General features: G+C 43.5%; 1 protein-coding gene across 4 annotated transcripts in view; it reads left to right on the top strand.

The window, feature by feature from the left end:
* SGCZ (sarcoglycan zeta) overlaps positions 1 to 25,575 on the top strand; it is a 1,116,694-nt gene that overhangs the window by 983,243 nt on the left and 107,876 nt on the right. For all 4 annotated transcript variants that reach the window (XM_068278612.1, XM_068278609.1, XM_068278611.1 and 1 more), the window contains one exon: positions 17,626 to 17,713. In XM_068278612.1, the coding sequence (XP_068134713.1) occupies positions 17,626 to 17,713 (88 nt within the window). The remainder of the gene's footprint in view (positions 1 to 17,625; positions 17,714 to 25,575) is intronic.

Raw genomic sequence — 25,575 nt, 5'->3', positions numbered from 1 at the left:
TGCCATTGGCAGGTTTTGGTGCGCCGTATCAATTGTCATGTATACAGTGCTTGGGGGGGCCCCATGTAAAACTTGCATCGGGGCCCACAGCTCCTTAGCTACGCCACTGCTTGTGACAAAAAAATAAAAACTTCTATGAACTCACCATACTCCTAACGGAATACCTTGGGGTGTCTTCTTTCTAAAATTGGGTCATTAGTGGGGTTCCTATACTGCCCTGGCATTTTAGGGGCCCTAAACCGTGAGGAGTAGTCTTGAAACAAAAATGACCTGTGAAATCCTAAAGGTACTCATTGGACTTTGGGCCCCTTAGCGCAGTTAGGCTGCAAAAAAGTGCCAATCATGTGGTATCACCGTACTCGTGAGAAGTAGTATAATGTGTTTTGGGTTGTATTTTTACACATACCCATGCTGGGCGGGAGAAGTACCTCTGTAAATGACAATCTTTTGATTTTTTTTACACACAATTGTCCATTTACAGAGTTATTTCTCCCACCCAGCATGGGTATGTGTAAAAATACACCCCAAAACACATTGTACTACTTCTCCCGAGTACGGTGATACCACATGTGTGGCACTTTTTTGCACCCTAACTGCGCTAAGGGGCCCAAAGTCCAATGAGTACCTTTAGGATTTCACAGGTCATTTTGAGAAATTTTGTTTCAAGACTACTCCTCACGGTTTAGGGCCCCTAAAATGCCAGGACAGTATAGGAACCCCACAAATGACTCCATTTTAGAAAGAAGACACCCCAAGGTATTCTGTTAGTAGTACGGTGAGTTCATAGAAGATTTTATTTTTTGTCACAAGTTAGCGGAAATTGATTTTTATTGGTTTTTTTCACAAAGTGTCATTTTCCGCTAACTTGTGACAAAAAATAAAATCTTCTATGAACTCACCGTACTACTAACGGAATGCCTTGGGGTGTCTTCTTTCTAAAATGGGGTCATTTGTGGGGTTCCTATACTGTCCTGGCATTTTAGGGGCCCTAAACCGTGAGGAGTAGTCTTGAAACGAAATTTCTCAAAATGACCTGTGAAATCCTAAAGGTACTCATTGGACTTTGGGCCCCTTAGCGCAGTTAGGGTGCAAAAAAGTGCCACACATGTGGTATCGCCGTACTCAGGAGAAGTAATATAATGTGTTTTGGGGTGTATTTGTACACATACCCATGCTGATTGGGAGAAAGATCTCTGTAAATGGACAATTGTGTGTAAAAAAAATTAAAAAATTGTCATTTACAGAGATATTTCTCCCACCCAGCATCGGTATGTGTAAAAATACACCCCAAAACACATTATACTACTTCTCCTGAGTACGGCAATACCACATGTGTGGCACTTTTTTGCAGCCTAACTGCGCTAAGGGGCCCAAAGTCCAATGAGCACCTTTAGGCTTTACAGGGGTGCTTACAAATTAGCACCCCCCCAAAATGCGAGGACAGTAAACACACCCCACAAATGACCCAATTTTGGAAAGTAGACACTTCAAGGTATTCAGAGAGGGGCATGGTGAGTCCGTGGAAGATTTCATTTTTTTTTGTCGCAAGTTAGAAGAAATGGAAACTTTTTTTTTTTTGTCACAAAGTGTCATTTTCCGCTTACTTGTCACAAAAATTAATATCTTCTATGAACTCACTATGCCTCTCAGTGAATACTTTGGGATGTCTTCTTTCCAAAATGGGGTCATTTGGGGGGTATTTATACTATCCTGGAATTCTAGCCCCTCATGAAACATGTCAGGTGGTCAGAAAAGTCATAGATGCTTGAAAATGGGAAAATTCACTTTTTGCACCATAGTTTGTAAACGCTATAACTTTTACCCAAACCAATAAATATACACTGAATTTTTTTTTTTTTTAATCAAAAACATGTTTGTCCACATTTTTCGCGCTGCATGTATACAGAAATTTTACTTTATTTGAAAAATGTCAGCAGAGAAAGTTAAAAAAATCATTTTTTTGCCAAAACTCATGTCTTTTTTGATGAATATAATAAAAAGTAAAAATCGCAGGAGCAATCAAATAGCATCAAAAGAAAGCTTTATTAATGACAAGAAAAGGAGCCAAAATTCATTTAGGTGGTAGGTTGTATGAGCGAGCAATAAACCGTGAAAGCTGCAGTGGTCTGAATGGAAAAAAAGTGGCCGGTCCTTAAGGGGGGTAAAGCCCACGGTCCTCAAGTGGTTAAGCCATTTTCTACGTTTCAAAACCATTGTGTGCTTTATGAATATTTCCTTGCAGCACGACTTTCGAGAGCTCAGACAAAATGTTAAAGCGGACATTAAATCAAATTGTAATTACCCACTGCTATGTGTTTATTATGTAGTCTATATCCAGTCCAATATAATCATAAATGTGCCTGCTGTAATGAATCTCATATCAGTCAGCCTGGCTTATTTCTGGTACATTGCCAGGAAGAGTGAAGCTTGTTATCTTCCCTCCCATATTCCAGGTCCTCGCTAATTGGCTGAGGTAATTTAAGTGTGACATGAGGCTGAGAAGGGAAATGCACCTCACCCCTCTGCAGAAACTGCTGAAATATGATCTATGATGTGCTCACGTGTTTACAAAGCAAGGTAGATATGACAGTGCAGTTCCTATTACAGATCTCAGTGGGGAGGGGGATTGGCAATGCATACACCATTTCAGGCAGAGCAGAAAAAAAGGTGGGAAAAAATTGCATCAGGATTGGTATCAGTCAGAGGCAGTAAAGATGGAAAATGCCAGGAACAGTTTTCTCTTTATTTACTTTATAATGGTCACTGAAATCAATTGTGGGCAGTACAATACATAAGTTATGTAAGTAAAACAAGTATCTATCTATCTATCTATCTATCTATCTATCTATCTATCTATCTATCTATTTAGTTTACCTTTTGTTATTACTCTTTTATTACATGTAGCCTATTATTAGTGGGGAGTGAAAATATTTTTTTTTCTTTTTGCTACCCCATTGTTTTAAGAGCACACTGTTTAACTTTTTATGTGAATCACTAGCAGGGTCTTTGATAGCAGAAAATAGTGAAGCCCAGAGAGAGAGGCCTGTCAGCTTTCCATACACCCCAGGCTGATTCCTGATCAATGTTATGCTGAAATTGATCCAGATTCAGCCTTGTTATGCCACAACCGACCGCCTAATGTAGAGTACAGCCCGGTGCCCCATGCATGTTATACATTACCTGTCCATGATCTCCCTGTGCCCGCTGGCTCCGGGCGCAATCTATTCTTCATAGATGTGCATCACGTGGTTGCCTAGTAACTTGGCTACATATATGATATCAGACATCATACGCACAACCTAACTAGGAAACCAAATGGGGCACGCGTATATGTAGAGCAGGAGTTCACCCAAAACAGCGGAGGCCGCGGACATGTAATGTATAACATACTCCGGGCACCGGGGAACACTTAAAATAAGGGGGGCAGCATTGGGGGTTTTGCCATGTTCGTCAAACGTCCTCAAATTGCACACCGTTACCATCGCGCACCCAATCGAGCAAGTCGGCCCAACATCTTGCAGCCTGCGTGCTTGACTATGCGACCAATTTCAGAAACAAAATTGGTTGCATTGTCGGTCGGGCATGAACTTAGCGGCACCAATTTTCATCTGATTTGAATATAATAATCCAATCGGATGGTGGATCGGCTGCAAAGTCATCTGATGTATGGCCACCTAAAGTCTTTAACGTTTTTCTTTTTAGCCATGTTGTCTTGGCTGTATGTTTTGGGATATTGTCATACTGAGAAACCCATTCACTGACATCCCCCGTGTGTTGGCTGCGGATATTATGGTACAAGGGCCCGTATGCAATTAACTTTTTCTCCTGAGTTTTCTCCTAGGAGATCATTTTACAACTTCTATTTAAAAGACCGTTTCAGCACTCAGCAACTGAAAAAGTACCAAAAGGAGGTGAAACAGTACTGCCAAAATCATTTTAAATATTTTCTTGCTTGTTGGTGGTTGAAAAGGCATTTTATGACAAGGTCTAAAAATATCACCTAGGAGAAAACTCAGGTGTAAAAGTAATTGCATACAGCCCATGGTTTGAGGACAGGTGTGTTTTATATACATAATGAGTTGCAAACAGTAAATATATCCCCACATGTGATGAATTTTTTACAGAGTACAGACACTGACTAAATAGTTTATAAATTAATATTGTAGATGCATGAACTGAGAATTAAAGGACAACTGAAGTGAGAAGAATATGCAGTCTGACATATTTATTTCCTTATAAACAATACAAGTTGCCTGGCAGCCCTGCTGGTCTATTTAGCTGCAGTAGTATCTGAATAATATCAGAAACAAGCATGCAGCTAGTCTTATCAGATCTGACAATATTTTCAGAAAGGCCTGATCTCTGCTGCATGCTTGTTCAGGGTCTATGGCTTAAAGTATTAAATACAGATACTCACCTAAGGAGAGGGAAGGCTCAGTCCTAATGAGCCTTCCCTCTCCTCTCCCAGTTTCCCCGGTGCTGCGCTGGCTCCCCCATTCACATCCCCTGCCGAGGGGACTTCGGAAGTCTTCGGGAGCCGAGTCCTCCCGTAGACAGGCGGCTCCATACTGCACACGCGAGAGTGCGTCATAGTGGGCGCGTGCGCAGTGTAGAGCCGCCCGTCTTCGGGAGCATTCAGGCTCCTGAAGCATTTCCGAAGCCTCCCTTCAGCCGGGAAACAGCGGTATTTGACCGAAACGGTTGAATACCGCTACGGGGGAGCCAGCGCAACAGCAGGGACTGGGAGAGGAGAGGGGATGCTCTATGGGACCCAGAGCCTCCCTCTCCTTAGGTGAGTATCTGACTTTTTTTTTTTTTAAATATGGGTTCCCATTCACTTTAATGTAAAAGTGGGAATCCTGAAAATGTTACTACATTCTACTATATGTCCTTATGAATCCTCTTTAAAAAGGCTTCTCTATCATTTATGAATTCTTCAGTAAAAATAATCTCACATACTTTCACTGAGCCTTATCAAATGTTCTTGGGAAAAACAGATAAAATAATATTTTCAAAGCTTATTTTATCATGCAAAGTCTATATCAGAAGCTTGAGTATGTAAAAATGCATAACAACACTCAAAAAAACATCAAAAGGGGATGACAAAGTGTGAACACAGACATTTTTCATACTCATACTGCAAATGCGTGCAGCTAGCAGATAGTCTTATTAGGTTTAGAGATGGGCCGAACCTCCGATTTTAGGTTCGCGAACCGGGTTCGCAAAATTCCGCGGAAGGTTCGGTTCGCGTTAAAGTTCGCGAACCGCAATAGACTTCAATGGGGATGCGAACTTTGAAAAGAAAAAATTATGCTGGCCACAAAAGTGATGGAAAAGATGTTTCAAGGGGTCTAACACCTGGAGGGGGGCATGGCGGAGTGGGATACACGCCAAAAGTCCCCAGGAAAAATCTGGATTTGACGCAAAGCAGCGTTTTAAGGGCAGAAATCATATTGAATGCTAAATGACAGGCCTAAAGTGCTTTAAAACATCTTGCATGTGTATACATCAATCAGGTAGTGTAATTAAGGTACTGCTTCACACTGACACACCAAACTGTTCACTGAACAGAACAGGTATGCAGTGGCGGGTTCACTAAACAGGTATACAGTGGCGGGTCCACTGAACAGAACAGGTATGCAGTGGCGGGTCCACTGAACAGAACAGGTATGCAGTGGTGGGTTCACAGAACAGGTATGCAGTGGTGGGTTCACAGAACAGGTATGCAGTGGCAGGATCACTGAACAGGTATGCAGTGGTGGGTGGGTTCACAGAACAGGTATGCAGTGGTGGGTTCACAGAACAGGTATGCAGTGGCAGGATCACTGAACAGGTATGCAGTGGTGGGTGGGTTCACAGAACAGGTATGCAGTGGCAGGATCACTGAACAGGTATGCAGTGGTGGGTGGGTTCACAGAACAGGTATGCAGTGGCAGGATCACTGAACAGGTATCCAGTGGTGGGTGGGTTCACAGAACAGGTATGCAGTGGCAGGATCACTGAACAGGTATGCAGCCAGGAAAAGCTAAGCCTAACTAATCTTTCCCTATGAGAGACAGACAGCAGCTCGCCCTACTCTCTCTAATGCAGGCACACGAGTGGTCGTAATGGCCGCCGCTGCCTGCCTTATATAAGGGGGGTGGGGCTCCAGGGGCTAGTGTAGCCTAATTGGCTACACTGGGCCTGCTGACTGTGATGTAGAGGGTCAAAGTTGACCCTCATAGTGCATTGTGGGGCGAACCGAACTTCCGGAAATGTTCGCCTGCGGGAGGCGAACGCGAACCACCGAAGTTCGCCGGGAACCGTTCGCCGGCGAACCGTTCGGCCCATCTCTAATTAGGTTAACAGCAACTTGTTTTACAACCAGATTCTTTCATGGTTCTACATTTCGCTCACAGAAAATGAGAGTGGATCCATTGTGGGGTAGAATAAGGGGGGGGGGGGGGTGGCGGAGAGAACAGCACAATTTATAATATATGCACCTACTGTATTTATGAGCTCAGAATGTGTCAGCATTCATACAGACCCTCCCCGTTCACTGTGCTGTGTTCTTGGGATTAGGAGATGTTATCGAGTCTCAGCAGTTTTGTGCATTCAGTAATGAGTAACAGCCATAAGAGCTTGGCTGATTTCATGTAGACCCTGGGACTCCTGTGTGCGTAAAGAGTATAAAAAGCAAACCTGAGATTACAGTTTTCAAAGGTTATTGATTTCCTTTAAAGTGCAAGAGAACAGCACATAAACAGCGGTTTAGACATACAGATAGAATAATGAGTGGAACAGTTTTTTTCCTCCTTTGCTGATATACAGTCAATGTATCTATTATATGCAGCCTACATCCTAATCATTGGAGGAAGGGAACCGCACATGTTAGAATAATAATATAACCGCAGTTCAATTTTAAAAAAATACATTCATGATACATTTGAACTCAAAGGTCCCTTGCGTCTACTATTCACAATCACATGAAAGTATCAAAGCAATTAGCGGCTTTGAGTCCTCTCTTCTCGGCATGCAATAGCTGTCAGTTTTCCGAGTCAAACACATACACAGCACGTCTACCATAAAGGATGCCACATCCTAGCCAGTTCCAATCCATTACAGACAGTTTCAATCTGTTAATCAAACCCACTGGAACTCTCCTGCTTACCCTTGAACTAATCAATAATGTCCAGTTGATCCTGAGGTTAAAGTGTCAAATGAAAAAAAAAAAATCTCAGTTGTCTTACTGCTGAGTTGAATGGCAGATTTTTAAACTTTGTAGTGCGCCAAAAGAACTAAGCGTAAATTGTATGATTAATTGTGGTTGAGACTGATGCTTTGAGGATTTGGGGCACATCACCCTGTAACAGATATTGCTTTGTAGTGTGTGGCCAGCTTTAATGTAAAAATAATTGGGGTGGAGACAAATTAGCTTATATTTATATTTAACGTAAACCTTAGATCAAAAGTTAAAGGACCACTGTCGCGAAAATTGTAAAATTTTAAATATATGTTAACACATACAAATAAGAAGTTTGTTTCTTCCAGAGTAAAATGAGACATAAATTACTTTTCTCCTATGTTGCTGTTACTTACAGTAGGTAGTAGAAATCTGACAGAACCGACAGGTTTTTGACTAGCCCATCTCTTTATAGGGGATTCTCAGGGTTTTGTTTATTTTCAAAAGCACTTAATGAGTGGCAGCTGCTTTGTCCAACTGCCAAAAAAGTGTGCAGCGAGCAGGGAAGCTGGCAAGCATCATTGTATAAATCCTTTTCAGGGAATGTCTTTATAGAGAATAAGAGCCTTGCTGAGAATCCCCCATGAAGAGATGGACTAGTCCAAAACCTATCGCAGTGCTTTTCTGACTTTGAAGTCGGAAATTCCAGAAGTGAGCTGGAGGCATCGATAAGTGGCTGCACGGGCACAGATTGCCTGTGGGGGACAATTAGAAGTCCCAGGTAAGTTCAACTCTTTTTCCCCCTACCCCCCTACAGTCGTCCTTTAAACTGTAATAGCACCCACTTGAGCCATAGGGAAACATGGACATTACCTTGCACATTCAATTGTAACTGACAGTTGCTGATATATAACTGACAGCAACTGGTATATTTCAGTTCTGACAAAATATTGTCAGAACTGGAAGGGATCACTGTAAGAAGAAAATGGTGAGCTTCTGAGTGGAACTGACGGGGAGGTTAGTATGTAATATTCATTTGCAGCTACTTCATGTGTTTATTTTAAATAATTTTATTCACTTCAGGTTCCTTTTATATGTATCAGGAGGCTCTACCTGCAGCCATTTCTAAGACAGGTGCTCTTTGCCAAGGTGCACTTAGCGGTCATGTATGCTGAGACACTTGGTTTTGGGCCTTGAAATATCTGATAATACAAAGGTCCCTGCATGTCGTGTCGCTTTAAATGTATCAGGAGGCTCTGGACTGGAACACAATTTCGAGAATGGTTGAATTTCCACATTAAATGCAAAATTTTGATTTGTTTCTGTTATAGAAACTATCATAATTACAAAATTTTGCGTAATTCCTTGAACGTACAAATTTCCATTTATGGCCATAATCGCAATTTTGCAACTTATATGAAATTTTCCGCAATCGTAATTAGGTCGTTACGCTCGTCACTACTTGGGTTAGTCCTTTATAAAATGAAACAATTAAATGAATTTTAATAACCACAGGCATCTCTGTCCCCTGGGCCCCAATGATGCATATTCTGGGTAAAACACCACTTAACATAAAAAAACATGAATGTTAAAAATTATCCATGTTCTCAAAGCCACTAGGCTAATGAGACCATCTATAAAGAAACATTTAGCTCCCCCCAGATTATAGAAGCTCTGCCAAAACGTATATAGACTAAACAGCGCAATGACTGGCATCTATGTTCACATAAATGTGTCGCTCTGCTTTAAGCAGAACCTTAGATATGAAAGATCACAGCAGGACAATGATAATGAAAGTGCAAGTCAACTTGTGCTTTATATCTATATTTAGACTACAGGAGGAATAAACAGGACAACACAAACTAATGTTCTACTATTGGAAACTGTTGCAGACTATCTTTATCCCAGAATAAACCAGGGAACATTTAGCTGGGATATGTTACCTTTTCGTTCTTCTTTCTATGAGACATTTGTGTTGATACACTAATTTTGGGGCATTGTCACAGCTTTTAAGTCTAATGAAAGGAAGGGACCTGTTCAAGAAGGCAGTGATAGATGCTTTTGCGGTTTATGTTGTGAAATCAGATCATAACCACAGACCATATCTATCATGTGACAGTAACAATAAAAGAACAAACTTGAAAATATAGGAACAATTACTTGTTAATGCCTTTGTTATGTTGAAAAATGGATAGACAAATATATCTTTGGTTGCTGATTAAAACAGGTGAAACTGAAAGTTTAAAATCCACATGTACAATAGTTCTGACGCAATTAAAGACACGTGGATAAATGTTTGTAAAGTATCATTCTTAAAGAGGAACTCCAGCCTAAACAAACATACTGTCATCAAGTTGCACTGTTTTAAAAGAATGGGCAAATGTTTGATTTCATGATGGCAGCCATCTTTTTGGTTGAAAGGAGGTGACAGGGAGCACGAGACACAGTTCCAACTGTCTTGTGTGCTGAGCACCTCTCCCAGTTGCTAGGCAACGTCAATAACAACATAGGAAATCCCATCATGCTCTGCACAGCATCAGGGAAAAAAGCCTGGGCTTTTTTTCTTTGATGGGTTGAGCTTAGCTAAAAATGCAGCTAAAATGATGCTTTGGTAAGAAAAACAAAGTTCTGATGCTGTGAAACACCAGTGCTGCTAAGTAGATTTTTAGTCCGGAGGTTCACTTTAAGGGCAACTGAATTGAAGGGATATGGAGGCTGCAATATTTATTTCCTTTTAAATAATACCAGTTGCCTGTCTGTCCTGCTGATCTTTCCTGCATCAGTAGTGTCTGAATCAAACACACCTGAAACAAGCATGGGGCAAAACTAATCATACTTAAATCAAACACCTGATCTGCATGCTTGTTCTGGATCTTTGGCTACAAGCATTAGAAGCAAGGAATCAGCAGTACAGCCAAGCAATTTGCATTGTTTAAAAGGAAATAAATATGGCAGCCTCCATATCCCTCTTACGTCAGGTGTCCTTTAGTTGTCCTTTCCCCCCAATTTTTATATGTCTAAATAATACTGATTCCTAAAAGCAACGTACTCCTTAATGGTCTTTACTGTTCAGAATATGAACACTGGTATCCTATGCAAAGGGCATATAGCATATTTATATTCTGAACATCATGGCATATGATACGCTTCAATACTGCTTCACAAAAGATATGTAAATAATACGAAATACAGCAGTAAGTCAATCCCTCTGTAGTGTACATGGTGATCTGTTGTGCCGAGGATAATATTCGCTCTCTGAGGCTATTTACTATGTATGTATTCTGAGAATATTGCTGCCCCCTATCATCTTTAGCTCTCTGTGACTTCCCAAGGCATGAATGTCAGGATAGTTTATTTAGAAGAAGTCGTGAGATGAAAGTTTTGTGCCCGGTGCTTATAGCAAAACCATGACCTTTCTAATCCTTGTCCAATTTATCTTATTTTCAAATCGAAAAGACGGATTTCATTATGAAGACCTGTGCGGGGAAAGAAATTAAAAAGAAAGATCAAGCAGATCAAACGTCTTTGGTTAGGATGGCTAGAAATTCTCCCTCCTTGTTGATGATACAAAAAAGGCAAACTGTGCTGTGGATTTATTCTTCAAATACAGATTTATAAATGAGTAAATACAACACTGTGCATTGATTCAGATCCAGAAGTTATCATTTGCAAGTCCATTCAGAATTCTGTTTCATGTTACATTTGCATTGGATCACTACAACCAAAAGCTCTTTTGTCTCTGAAACAGAACACAGCAGTCCTGCATAATTCATGGCACTTGCATTTCAAGAAAATAGGCCTTTGATTCAGAATGCTCATTCTGCTTATATAGCAAAAAAAAAAAATCACTATGTTTTGAATAATAGCCAACTCTAAAAAAAAATAAGTATCTGACATACATTAAACATTTTTTGGCATTATAGTACATAATAGCAATGTATGGTGCAATGTACCCCCTGCTGTACATTATGAGAATATTAGAATTCACCGAGGAGCATAACGTAAAAAAAGGTCTTTGTGTTTCTTTGCTATTATCATGATGGCTCTCTTGTTTTCTGACAAAGTTATGATTGTATTTTATCCTTCAGTGGTACACAGAGAATATATTATGAGCATTGAGCTCAGACAGGTGATGAGACATCCTCTGCAGGTGGTTCATCATTAGCTGCAAAGTGAAATGAGTAGCCCTGAAAAGGGAGAGAAAAGAATTGAGAAATAGAAGCAATAACTAATTCTGACCAGACCTGATGACAATCACCTGATCTGTCTATTTTCATCTGGACGGGGCTGCAATCTCAGGTCTGTAGGTTGCATTCCAGAAGAAAGAAGTAAAAAAGAAAAAGAGAGGACAGGTTGGAACACCTTTCCCACTGATAACCCGCACACCACACACAGTGCATCTCCCCTGTGTGCTATGCCTATAAGTACCATTGGCCGCGACTAGAGTGTGTGTTCCTGAGGATGGGCAGAATGGAGGAAGTACTGACACTTCGTCCCCACCCATCATCAAGCTCTGCATTATGGCTTAGCAGAGCGGAGGACACAGGGGGCGCTTAAGGGGGAAGATGGTGCCACAAATAAAAAAAAGCATTAATAATATTTCATGTAAAAATGTGTTCAAGGGTACATTAGAGAGTACCTAATGTAAAAATAACAGACCCTGTCATGACAGAGTATGCCTAAATGATGTAGGGCTTTAGGCGTGTTAGGGTTAAAAAACTTACCTGTCCTGGCATTATCCTTTCAGAAAGGTGTTTGCTCCACCCCCTCGGATAATAGGCCCTTTCTAAGTTGCTGCCAAGGTTCTGGCCAACCCCATCTGCATTGCCACCGCCTGTCCCCGGCTCAGCAGCTGCTGCTTAATTGGTCAGGCTGGAGTTGAGCTGGGGTCAGGCCACAGGAATGCCGATGGAGGTTTCCAAAGATCTTTGTTGGTCTTCAGGTACATGGCCATGACTGCACCGCCGAGGAGGGGGGTAAGAGCATCACCTGTAACCCGAAGATATCAGGATAGGGAAGTATTTAACCCCACAACCCTTCCCTCATCCATCCTTAATGAGACATAGCCTGTCATGACATTTTTACCTTAGGTACTCTCTAAGACTCCCTCATTGTGGCAAAAATGGGAAGAGCAAATTACCTTAAAGCCTTGTTGTTGTGTTCTCCAAGGTTGCTAAGAGATCTAGCATTCCAGATTTTTAAATGTGCAAGAAAATTGCTCTTGCGCTTCCAGTCAGACAAAAACATCACTGGAAATTAGGGCGCTCTAGGTGTTGCCATAGGCTGTATTGTAATTTACGGCTATAGCTCAGTCAGTAATTTGGGCACCGGATAACAATAAAAACAGTGTAATTTATCTGCCAGCAATGGGCTCGATTCACAAAAGGGTGCTAACTCAGTTAGCACGCTTAAAAGCTTTGGGTGTGCTAACTATGGTGCTAAGCAGTTAGCACGCCCACAGCTTTTATTAATTGCGCGCAAAGTTTATCGCTGCACGGTGCGAAACGTCGCACCGGTTGCGAACAAACCGTTGCACTGGGTGCGCCTAAAACGTCGCACCGGGTGCGCCCGAAAAGGGCGCGTCGGGCATCGCTAAACTTTGCACGCACTTAGCGTGCTAAACTTTATGCGTCCTAAAGGGCTTTAGGCATGCTAATGGGCTTTAGGCGTGCTAATGGGCTTTTAGGCGTGTTAACTAAGTTAGCACCCTTTTGTGAATCAAGCCCCATATCTAGCAGCCGAATTACATCATTACTCTAGAGTTCACAGCAGCCTGGAGGGGAAATAGTAATTAATACCGCTGGGACATTTGCACAAGCAGGGTTAGCTGTTTTTTGGCTTTAACCTGCACCTTAACATAACATGTACACCTTGCACTTAGCCTGCTTGCCAGAAGCCATTTCATCGTTCTATGTCCCACTGTCTTTTCTGCCCTCTCCATAGAAAAAGTACATGCTGCTCAGGTAACATATCATAGTGCTCTTTACCCACAATACCCCCCTGGGCGGCAAGCTTTATCTGTATGAGTGACACTGTTTGTGTGTCTACACATTCTCTCCTACATGTAAAAGAAAATGTTTTTTTCCTGCAGACAACAAGATAAAGTGTAGGGTCTAACCCACATGAGCAATTTAAACAGTTCATCTTTCCATCCACTACTAATAAAAAGGGGGAGCTGGGGCAGCAGTATTGAGAAAGTGGTACAGGTAACGGTGCAGTGCTCAGAATCACTGCTGGCTAAAGGAACATGGTGCGGTGCAGCTTCATCCCATAGGAGTGGATGAAGTTCACTGTATCAAAATGTGACCTTCCTGAGGTTTTTCTTCTTATCAAGTCACACCACTGTAGGCATATACTGTATTTGAGCATGTGGCTGAAAGGGATGTCCAAGCAGCTGTGTTGTGAGCAGGTTCCAAATGATCGCACATGCCTTTCCAAAACTATTTAATAGCACCAATGATTTATGGAAAAAAATGACTGACAATGTGGTTAAGTCTTAAGTTGACCATTCTTGCTGTTGTAATTATTAGTTTTAATACAAGTCCTCAGGGAAACTGGTATGGTAATAGACTGGTCCTGCTAAGGCTTACATAACATCACAAGGTAGGAATAATTTCCAAACAGTAGCTGTATCTAATTGGCAGTGGTGAGTGAACAGCATGAAACGGGTCACTAAATTATCGTAATTATTATTATTAGTTCCAGTGCTGGCACTTTATTATAGTCAATTTGCACTCACTCTAAATGGACATAATGAAGTTGAAAATAAAGATTATTGGTAATCAATGTCACGTAGCGCAAGATTAATGGTCTCAAGGATCCAATAAATCAATATTTATATGTATGTGGAGGAGGCAGTGAAAAATAGGCAGCATACCAACATTAATTCTAATGTGTATGAACATCATTAATACTAATGGATTCCCATTACACATTCCACACAGCCTGTTCCTTTATTCAATGCAGTTTTCTACTTTGATTTTTTTTCCTGCTAGTTAGTGTTTGAAAGTTACATATAAACAAAACATTGTTTATCACTGTCTGCAAGATCAAATCTAAAGTATGGGAACATTCATAAGCAAGATAATGATGATGTTTTTCCAAATCACCTTTTAGCAATAATTATTTTTTCTAAGGTTGAATAAACAGGTACAGGTTAATTGAAGGTCATGGCTTAATTGAAGTCAAAATTCTCATGCTTGCTTACCAGTACTTCAGGTCAAAAGATTAAGGCTACGTTCACACTTATTGTGTCGTGTCACGGTACTCTTTCCTGCTGCAGTTCACCGTGAGGGCAATGTAAGTCTATGGCAGGGGTAGGGAACCTATGGCTCGGGAGCCAGATGTGGCTCTTTTGATGGCTACATCTGGCTCGCAGACAAATCAGTAGGGGTTGACTCACTAAGCTACACTGGTCACGCAGTGCAGCTTAGTGTGACAGCGCAAGTGAAATTTTCAAAGTAGGCACGCTACTGCTATAGCATGCACTACTAACTTACTCACGCTCCCCCAAAACTAACAGCTGCTCCAATTGTCCCACCCTAGACCCTGTCAGGTCCAGTGTCTTTGTAGGATGAGATCCACGCTCTCTGATTGGCCCAATAGGCTGTCTGTCATTTGACAAGCAACCTGTTGGGCCAAAGTGTGGGGATCTCATCCTACAAAGTGAATCAACCCCCAAAATCAGCTAGCTATTTGTACACGCTGTAAGTCAGTATTTCTCCTGTCCGGCTCTCGGGGAAATTGCTGATGTTGCTGAAACCCAAGAGAAGCCGAAGACATGTCTGACACTTCCGCTGCCCGGAGGATCAATTGTGTACACATCACCAGGGGAACAGCAGCTCTCTGCTGCACATGCGCTCTGTCCCAGTTTGAAACATATTGTATGGCTCTCACGGAATTACATTTTAAAATGTGTAAATATGTGGCGTTCATGGCTCTCTCAGCCAAAAAGGTTCCTAATACCTGGACTATGCATGCTACTGCTATAGCATGCACTACTAACTTACTCACGCTCCCCCAAAACTAACAGCTGCTCCAATTGTCCCAGCCTAGACCCTGTCAGGTCCAGTGTCTTTGTAGGATGAGATCCACGCTCTCTGATTGGCCCAATAGGCTGTCTGTCACTTGACAAGCAACCTGTTGGGCCAAAGTGTGGGGATCTCATCCTAAAAAGTGAATCAACCCCCAAAATCAGCTAGCTATTTGTACACGCTGTAAGTCAGTATTTCTCCTGTCCGGCTCTCGGGGAAATTGCTGATGTTGCTGAAACCCAAGAGAAGCCGAAGACATGTCTGACACTTCCGCTGCCCGGAGGATCAATTGTGTACACATCACCAGGGGAACAGCAGCTCTCTGCTGCACATGCGCTCTGTCCCAGTTTGAAACATATTGTATGGCTCTCACAGAATTACATTTTAAAATGTGTAAATATGTGGCGTTCATGGCTCTCTCAGCCAAAAAGGTTCCTAATACCTGGTCTATAGGGACTCACACACTATGGAGACACGATGAGACTGAAGTAGCGAAATGGATGCAAGGTTGCCGGAAACTCTGCAGTGTGTTGCCACATGATTCTTGCTTACTGCAATGCATTATGCAGCAATCCATGTCTATGGTGATGCAGTAAGGGTAAATTCCGGATCGCGGTAGGTGTAAACAGAAATTTTACCTGACATGGCCATCACAAAGCCAAGAAAGGTGGTCTAAGGCCCGGTTCACATTAGCGGTGGCCGTCCGGAATCGCCGTGCCGGAGCCGGACCGCTTGCAGAACGGACGGAACGGACGCACGGCAATAGCAATGAAAGCCTATGCGTCCGTTCACATGCGTCCGTTCTGCCGGACCGGAGCCGGACCGGATCCGGACCGGATCCGGACTCCGGCGTCCGTTCCAACATGCGCTATTTTTTGGTCCGGCTCCTCCGGCAGCCGTATCCGGAGCGGAGCCGGACTGCACCATCCGGCCAATACAAAGCAATGAGAGCCGGAGAGCGCACAACACACTGGCTACAAAAACCGGACGTTCTACCCCACTTCCTATGCATTTTGGATGGGGACCACATGGGCCCAGCGTTCAAAGAGTGGGGCAGCAGCGATTTCATGCTGGAGCTCGTTTTGGCAGCAACATGTCTGATGTCTGATAACGAGGAGGCGAACAACAGGAAGGAGAGAATTCCCAGGTTTACGAGTAAAAAATGCCTGGATCCATGGTCCCAACTGCAGTCTCTGTATCCACGGATGGTCTCCACACGTCCACCTGTCTCCAACAATGACCCCAGACCCTTCTGCTGACCTCCCAGACCCCAGGTATTTACAGGATGGTATCTCCTTAAGAAACCGGATCCGGACCGCAACCGTGTTCACACCGCACGGAAACCGGATGCAAACGGACCGGATCCGGATAGGAACCGTACGGATCAGGTCCGGTCCGGCTCCGGTGCGGTCCGGACATCCGGTGCGGTTTTGACAAAACCGCAAGTGTGAACGGGGCCTAACTCCCTATGATTAAAAAAAATATATATATATTCAAAGCGAACCTGATAGAATTATGGAGTCAGTCATATCCATTCCCTTATAAACAATGCCAGTTGCCTGGCTGTTATGCTGAGCTTTTGTCTTTAGTTGTTTTTGAATCACACACCTGCAACACGCATGCAGCCAGTGGAGTTAGGCCTGAGTCAAAGCATCTGATCTGCATGCTCATTTTGGGCCAGGGACTTAAAGTATTAGAGCCAGAGCATCCCGACAAGGGGCTTCAGGGAGCAGTTTATATACACTAAGGTACATTGAAAGACATTTTCAGAACTGAGTCAGTGACATGCCATGAAAACTAGTATCAGACACAAACAGTGACTGATTGCTAGATGGGGCAAGTGCTAGCATGTGTTAACTATAACTGCCCATATGGATACCCACACTTGGCTTCACGTGCACTGTGTGTGGTAGATCACCAGTTCTACAGGGGCTGAACCATGCAGTAACTATGCTGTTCAGCTACCCATTTCAACTAACTCTTAGTTTAAAAAAAAAAAATTGGATAAGCAGGAAAAATGGATAGGAAATTTGAACATGGGCACATCTATTTATACCTATATCAAGAATTGACTGAGGACATGCAGTCTCATCACTACACGCAGCACTACCGAGCTTACTGAGCTGTGTGACATTGCAGTTCAAATATGCCTTACCAGTTCTTCTCAGTGTAAAGGTTTGTGTGTACTCACCAGGGATCTGTTCTTTTCCTGCTTCTCATAACTTGTAGACAGATGGGATTGGTTTTATGTACTTTATACAGCCGGAGGTAATATATCAGCTTAATATAAAATCATGAACAAAGTAAACACCCATACCATTTCTTCACCAAAAGATGTCTAACATTAATTTATATATATATGCAGAAATCATAACACAGTACCTTTTATAAGGGTTTAATTGGTTTAAATTTTTGCATCCTATGTTGCAGGACAGCGCACTGATATTACAGTCTGACCGGAATGTAACAGTGAACGCGAGGAATCAGAATGGGCACCTGACTGGTCAGATGACAGTAGGTGAGTTTTGTACACATGAATCTTTGATACCTATCTTATTTATGTATGTTCTTAAGCACAGTATTTTATATTATACATTGATGATAATGGTAAGATTCAGGGTTTGAGGGGAATACTTCAGCTTGTGTTTAGGTCACACACATAGGCCCATATGCAAATACCTTTTTCACCTGAGTTTTCTCCTAAGTGATATTTTTACAACTTGTCATAAAATGTCTTTTAAGCCACTAACAAGCAAGAAAATACTCAAAATAAATTTGATAGTACTTTTTTGTACCACCTTTTGGGTACTTTTTCAATTGTAAAATGCAGAAAATTTAGTTTAACCTCCTTGGCGGTAACCCCGAACGTAGTTCAGGGTAAGCCGCCGGAGGGTGCCGCTCAGGCCCTGCTGGGCCGATTTGTCTAATTTTTTTTTGCTGGACGCAGCTAGCACTTTGCTAGCTGCGCCAGCACCCCGATCGCCGCCGCCGTGCGCCCGATCGCCGCTATCCGGTGCGGCGCGCGCCCCCCCCCCCCCCAGACCCCGTGCGCTGCCTGGCCAATCAGTGCCAGGCAGCGCCGAGGGGTGGCCCGGGACTCCCAATGACGTCCCGACGTCAGTGACGTCATCCCGCCCGTCGCCATGGCGACAGGGGAAACCCTCCAGGAAATCCCGTTCTTTGAACGGGATTTCCTGATCGGAGATCGCCGAAGGCGATCGAAGAGGGCAGGGGGATGCCGCTGAGCAGCGGCTATCATGTAGCGAGCCCTGGGCTCGCTACATGATATAGAAATTTTTTTTTTTAAAAAACTGTTGCGCTCCCTCCTGGCGGATTTTTTTATACCGCCAGGAGGGTTAAAGAGAAGATGAAAATTATCTCCTAGGATATAACTCAGGTGAAAAAGTTAATGGCATATGGCCCATAAAGCTTTCATTCTCTCACTGTGTTGCACTTAATGCATTGAGTATACTAAAGCCCATTGTGAAAAAGGAAAATTCTAAAAGTAATCAGTAAAATATGTATTCATTACAGTTGTCCTTTAATGGAATGAGACACAGGTACTTCTAATGCAAAATTTGTTTATAAGGAACATTTCCCATCACAAAAATAGTACACTTGTTTCCCATGTGGCCAAGCTGAAATCTAATAACCTGTTATTTTGGGGAAAAAATGATTAAACGTTAAAATACAAACCTATAAAATCTACATTTCTCCCAGATTAAAATGCACTAAAATGTAAAAACTTACAATGTAACAGCTGACAGTTCTGACAGATTTTGAACTAATCCACATACTCAAGGGCTATTCTCAGTATTGCCTTTATTCTTTCTAAAAGCACTCCCCAGAAATGATCTATACAAATACATGTCAGACTCTACTTTTTGCACACTATTTAAGCAGTTTGCCTGAGAAACTACCATTCAGTAAGCACTTTTGTAAATAAAGAAACAACTGAGAATATTCCATGAGGAAATGGACTAGTTCAAAACCTGAATGATCTGTCAGATTTTCCCTACCAACTATAAGTGAGAACCACATAGGAAAACAAAGAATGTATAGTGCATTTAAGGGCTGGTTTAAAATACAAGCGTTTTGAGCTTTTATAATTGCTAGCGTTTTTAAAAGGGCTGTAAAAGTGGTTGTGTAATGAAAGCCTATGTAAATGTTTTTACATGAGCGATGAGCTTTCTTTCCAATCACAAACGCAGGTCCTGCACCATTTTCTGAGCAAATTTGCTTTACAAGACATTCAGTTCCGGGTCAATTAGTTGGAAATCTCAAAACAAAATACATTAAAAAAAATTTGCTTGCAAAAAATACAAATCACAAAAAAAGCTGGTAATCTCTTAACAATATTGTTTACAAAAGCACTTAGCGCTTGCGGATGAACTTGTGATTTGTAGTGTGAACAAGATCTAAATTACTCCAGGAGAAATGTACTTTTATATAATGTTTGAGTTTTTACAATTATTTCATGAAAGTTGTCCTTTAAAGTCCTGTACAGTCTGAGTGCCCTCTCTCCTCCTGATTGACCTAATTCTTGTTTCCCTACCCTCTTTTTGGAGCACTATAAGAACTTTGCATGTCTAAGGTTGCACTAAAATACTTTTTTTTCTAAATAATTCCCCCCACTACGTAGGCCTGCCTGATAAACTAAACTTCTGCAATGCTGCTCTGACCAACGCATATGTTACTTCATTACTGAACCCTGTATTGGGACTTGATTCATGCAACAGAGGCAGCAGTGCCATGGTGCTGAAGGACAGCTCCACAGCACAAATGCCTCCTCCACATTGCTCAGCATCACCCAGGTTACAGAAGCATCGCTCATGTGAATAGCTAGTCTTCAACTGAGTTATGCTCTCAACACTCAGTGTAGGAACACACTAGGCAGAATCACATATGCATTTTCCACTATGTGCTTCTGCCTACTGTGTTCCTACCCTCAGACATTGCTTAGGTCAAACCTGATAATTCCTGAATGATTTGCAGTGATCAGAACAAGCATGCACACTTTGAGCTTCTTATCACCACAAATGGCATATGGCCCAATGGCTCACCAAGTGGTGAAGCCAGAACCAGGATGACAAGTCTTGTGTTTGCATGTTTAATATTAGTCAACTATCTAGTATTATATTTTTAAAGTATATTCCTACCTATGCATGTATAAAAAGAATGAAAGAACAAACGAATGAAAGAAAGAAAGACCAAAATAAGATAAAAATAAACAGTGTCCACCTTTTAACACTAGGCCTTTTTCTAAGGTAGCCTCCAATCAAGAGCAGTTAACCATCCAGCTTGTTCAATAAAGATTTATTGAAACAAAATATCATTGTATTTCTATTGTAGAGCTGTCAGGGATGCACATCCGGATATCCAAACGTTTTTACGATATCCGGCCGGATCTGGATTCCAGATACCTGGGCCCAAATCTGGATAGCTCTATGCGGATATTTGGTCGCATACCCGGATATCCGCGGATATCATGCGGATATCTGAATATGGGTACTGTTACCATGGAGATGACATCCATGACGTCATTGAGCCAATCAGAGGGCTCCCAGCCTAAGCCCAAGCAACCAATCACAGAGGGGAACCTTGGCCAGTCCCTCCTGTATATAAAGAGGCGGCCATGATGAGAATCTCGTCCTTGCTTTGTGACTGCCACTGAGAGACAACTCCAGTGTGTTTGGCTGAAGCAAGTGCATTATACTGTGTTAAACCCAGCATTTTTACACCTTAACACCTGTACTATAAGACTGTTTTATTGTTGTTTAGCTAGTAGTGTGTTATATTGTGATTGTAGTTAGTTAGTGTATGTGTCTGTGAGCTGTGACAGTCTCTGCTGCAGCCTGCAGCAGATCTGGTAGTTAAGTGTCTGTGTCTGTGTCTGTGTGTGCTGTGCACACAGGCCAGGCCTGTGCTATTGCCTTAGCTACACAGCATAGTTTAGGGCATAGGGAGGATTACTGTATTATTGTGTAGTTATTTAGTACTGCAGTGCTAGTTGTTAGAGTAGTACTGTCTGTGTGACTACTGCATTTCTGCAGTGCTGCTGACTCTGAGTGTCAGTGTGACAGACCGTACATTAGTGTGCACACTGTGTTCTACTCTGCTGTCTGTCACTCCGTGCAGATTCATTCAAGTCCAACACCAATTACCCCGAATTGAATAAAGTGCAAGTACCCCAAATCCATCTGGTGACATCATCAATCATCACACAAACTTGCACTATGTCTGCTGGCACTGGCAGCCGGGGGAAGGCCATCAAGGCCAAGAAGAGAGGGAACATTGATGGCACCGTCACCGCCAGCAGTTCTGCTGCACCAGGTCCATTCTGCCGCTAGCCACTGGCCGTGGACGCACTGGGAGTCCAGCTGATAGGAGGAGTCACACTGCAGATGCGCAGCAGCGTGTAGTGGCCATTTTTCAGCAGGGTCAGCACCGCGAATTGGAGGAGAAAGACGCTGAGCCCGTGATGCAGCTGATGGTGAATGACGAGCAGGCCACCACCACCTCTACAACACACACCTCCAACCCCACCAGCCCTCCTGTGCGCAGGAGCAGCAGCAGCCCCCCAGCAGTGCATGGGGACTCGTCGGTCATCATGTCGACCCCAGCGGGCAGCCTACCCTCAGTCAGTGTGCTCTGTAGTCTAGACACCGCAAGCGCAATGAGGGCTGTTAACACCACTGACATTTTGGCCACAATGAGGTTTGGGGAGGAGTCAAAGATGTTGACGGTTATTGTTGGGGGGGATTCCTTGCTAGAGGTGTCAGCAGAAGAGGAGTTTGGGGGGTCATCAACATCCCAGCAATTGTTTGAAGAGGGGGAGTATGATGTGTATGATGCTGGTGATAATTATGATGATGATGATGACGAGAGAAAAGACCGTGACTACCAACCACAGGAGGGGGATGTTGGCTCTGAGTCTGAAGAGGAGGAGGCATGCGTGGATCTGGTATGGAGGATTAGCATTGCTGACATTGGCAGGAGCAGCAGTGGGCATGGAATGCAGGACCCACAGCCTGCTGCGTTATTTTCTGCCGCTACCACCAGCTGCACCACTCAACCCCAGGTCCCAACCACCGCAGGCCAAAAAAAAGCAGCAGCAGCCCATTCAGGGTGTAAGGGCAAATTTCTATCCCCAATCTGGCAGTTTTTTGACCTGCCTTCAGTGGACAGCCAGTTTGTCAATTGCAATGTGTGCCAGATGAAGCTGCCACAACACCGTCTGATCACAGACGTTCCACAGAGGAATTCCACCCTGACCATGTTGGAACGTCTGGTTGAACAGAGGCAGGCTGTCAACCGATACCTGGCCAGAGCCACCGCAGATGCCACCGTGTTCGGGACCGGCACCACCCACCTCCCGGACAACCTCCTCAATGCAGAGTGGGAAAAAATGCAGCTGGTGTGATTGGTGCTGGAACCCTTCCTGGAGGCCACCAACATGGTCAGCCGGGACCGTGCATCGCTGTGTGAGTGGGTGACCATGGTGTGCATGCTGGACAAGGCCCTCGATGCTCTGCTGGAAGTGGGAAAGGCATCCTTGATCCAGCAGGAGCAGCAGCAGCAACCTTCACAGTCCACCTCTGTGCACCAGGAGGAGGATGTTGAAGACTTGAAGTTGGAGGACTTGGAGGAGTTGGAGGTCCCTGACCTTGAAGATGAGGGGGCAGGGCCGAGTGCAGCTGCAGTGGTGTGGGGGTTGAGAGAGCAGGGGGAGGCTCAGGAATCAGAGGAGGAGGACAGCACTGGGGGTGATGAAGACGAGTATGTGTCAGCAGAGATGGCAGAACTCTTCCCCATGGCAGTGCACATGCTGCAGTGCCTGCGCAGTGACCCAAGGGTCAAGCAGGTGCGTGCTTGGGAGGACATGTGGATCACCCTAATGCTGGATCCATGGCTGAAGGGGAAGCTGCATCAGTTCCTACCTGCAGGAGGAGACCCTGTGTGCCGAATGAATGATTTGCAGCGGTCCCTGGTTCGGCACTTGGAGGAAGCCTTCCCCCAGACTTCCCACCCCCCTGCTGTCACAGTCCAGCCAGCACAGCAGCAAGTGCCTGCGTCCATCAGCAGCAGGCGCCCAACAAATCTGCTTTCTCTCACGAAGGTGCGGTACGCCATGCCGGTACAGCTGCTGACTGAGGAGGTGCCTGCAGCAGCATGTGGCTATCAAAGCCAGAACCAGCGCCTGACCCGGATGGTGGCAGACTACATGGGGTCCTACAGTGGGCTTGACAGCGACACCCCTGTGGACCCCTTGGATTACTAGGTCAAGCACCTGGATATTTGAAGCGAGCTGGCGCAGTATGCCCTGGAAGTCCTTGCTTGCCCCCCTTCCAGCGTGCTGTCCGAAAAGTGCTTCAGTGTGGACGGTGGCATGGTGACTGAGAAGCGCTCTCGTCTGTCCACCCAGTCTGTGGACAGACTGACGTTCCTCAAAATAAATCAGGCTTAGGTGGTTGGTGAATTCCTAGCCCCTGTTGTTTGCAAGAGGGGGAAATGAAGTGGCTGGAAATGACTATGCCTGCCTTACCACCCTTTACCACCACAACCTCCAGGCTCTGTCTTATAAGCCTGGTAAAACATTTTTTTACTGAGCCGTGGTACCACCAAGTGCCATGGTGAACTATCTAAACACAACTGCTGTGTAATTTTTTTGAAGGTGTTTGTGCTGTCCCAGTTGCGGGGAGGCCCCAACTGCGGCAGTACGACCGCTTCCTGGAACCTCTCCTAATGTTTTACTGAACCGTGGTACCACCAAGTGCCATCGTGAACTATCTAAACACAATTGTTGTGTAATTTTTTTGTAGGTGTCTGTGCTGTCCCAGTTGTGGAGAGGCCCCAACTGCGGCAGTACAGCCACTTCCTGGAACCTCTCCTAATGTTTTACTGAACCGTGGTACTAACACACTAAGTGCCCCATGGTGAACTATCTAAACACAATTGCTGTGTAATTTTTTTGTAGGTGTCTGTGCTGTCCCAGTTGTGGGGAGGTCCCAATTGCGGCAGTACGACCACTTCCTGTACCTGGAACCTCTCCTTTTGTAATGTTTTACCTGTGGCACACTAGGTGCCATAGTGATTATCTGAACACAATTGCTGTGTAATTTTTTTGGAAGTGTCTGTGCTGTCCAAGTTGTGGGGAGGCCCCAACTGCGGCAGTACGACGGCTTCCTGGAACCTTGTCCTGATGTTAATTGACAGCCATTTTTTTTGGGGGGGGATTTTAAGTCCCCACATCATCAATTAGTGTTCCCCTTTAAAAAAATAATGATGCTACATCATTCATTTACCCTAAAAAACATTTTTAAAGCAATTTAAAGGGCACTTTCGTTTTTTCTATCCGGATAGCCAAATCCACCCGGATAGCCCAGATAATGCTTTCGGATATCCGCATGAACGCGGATATCTGAGCGTTCGGATTTGGATATCCAATCTGGATATCTGGGTATCCGGGTCCGGATCAATTCGGATTTTGAAAAGGAGTATCCGAGCACCCCTGGGAGCTGTGGCAAAGAGTAAGACTGGGCAGAGCTGACTTCAGCCTCTGCTGGTGTAATTATCCTAACAAGCATCTTGTTAGGCAGAATGATCTTGTAGGCCTAATCACACAATCAGTAACTCAGCCAAGGGTTTTTTTAGTTTTTGTTTCACCAAAAAAGATCAGGGGAATGATAGAAAAAAACTGGGCAACAACTAGCATTGCTGTAGCGCTCACTGGCAATACATGCTAAGTTAATTTCCTGAATATATCTTCATTATAAAACATGTGTAAGGGAGAATACAATAATATTTAAATGGATTAGATATTCATAGGAATGACGTTTGTAATGCATACCTTTATTTTTTATTTTATTTAAAAGTAATTAGCTTAACAAGTTGTAAATGCACTGTATAGCCATATAGACAAAGCACCTGTTTAACTCATTTTGGACTAGAGCATCTGGCTTTTGTTTTTCACTTCCTGATCACTGTGATTGGCTCACAGAGTTCAGGAGGTCAGAAGCCAATGAAAACATCTCCTGACCGATGTACGGAACTCAACGGACTTTAGACATCACTGTGGCATCCTGTGCTTGGGAGCTAACGGAGTGAAAACTACGCAGCAGAAGGCTTAGACAGCCACAAGTGTGGAGTAGTTTTAATATTAGGTGGTCCACCAGAAGTGCCGAATTAGAACAGATTTTTTAATCTGCCCAGTGTTCTTTTCTCTTGATTTAGTTTGTGTTTTTAAAAGAAGAATACACATTTTGTATGGTCAAACGAGGAAAAGCTTTTTTTCAAGTGCTGTAGGTGTTTGAAAAAAATATTGGTGTGGTCCATAATCTCAAGTGCACCTCATAAGGAAGGTTTGAAAATCAACCACCC

The sequence above is a fragment of the Hyperolius riggenbachi genome, chromosome 1 (genome assembly GCF_040937935.1).
Source record: "Hyperolius riggenbachi isolate aHypRig1 chromosome 1, aHypRig1.pri, whole genome shotgun sequence".
Classification (NCBI taxonomy): Eukaryota; Metazoa; Chordata; class Amphibia; order Anura; family Hyperoliidae; genus Hyperolius; species Hyperolius riggenbachi.
Note: the sequence above shows the minus strand (reverse complement) of the source record. Positions and strands in the feature narration are given on the sequence as shown.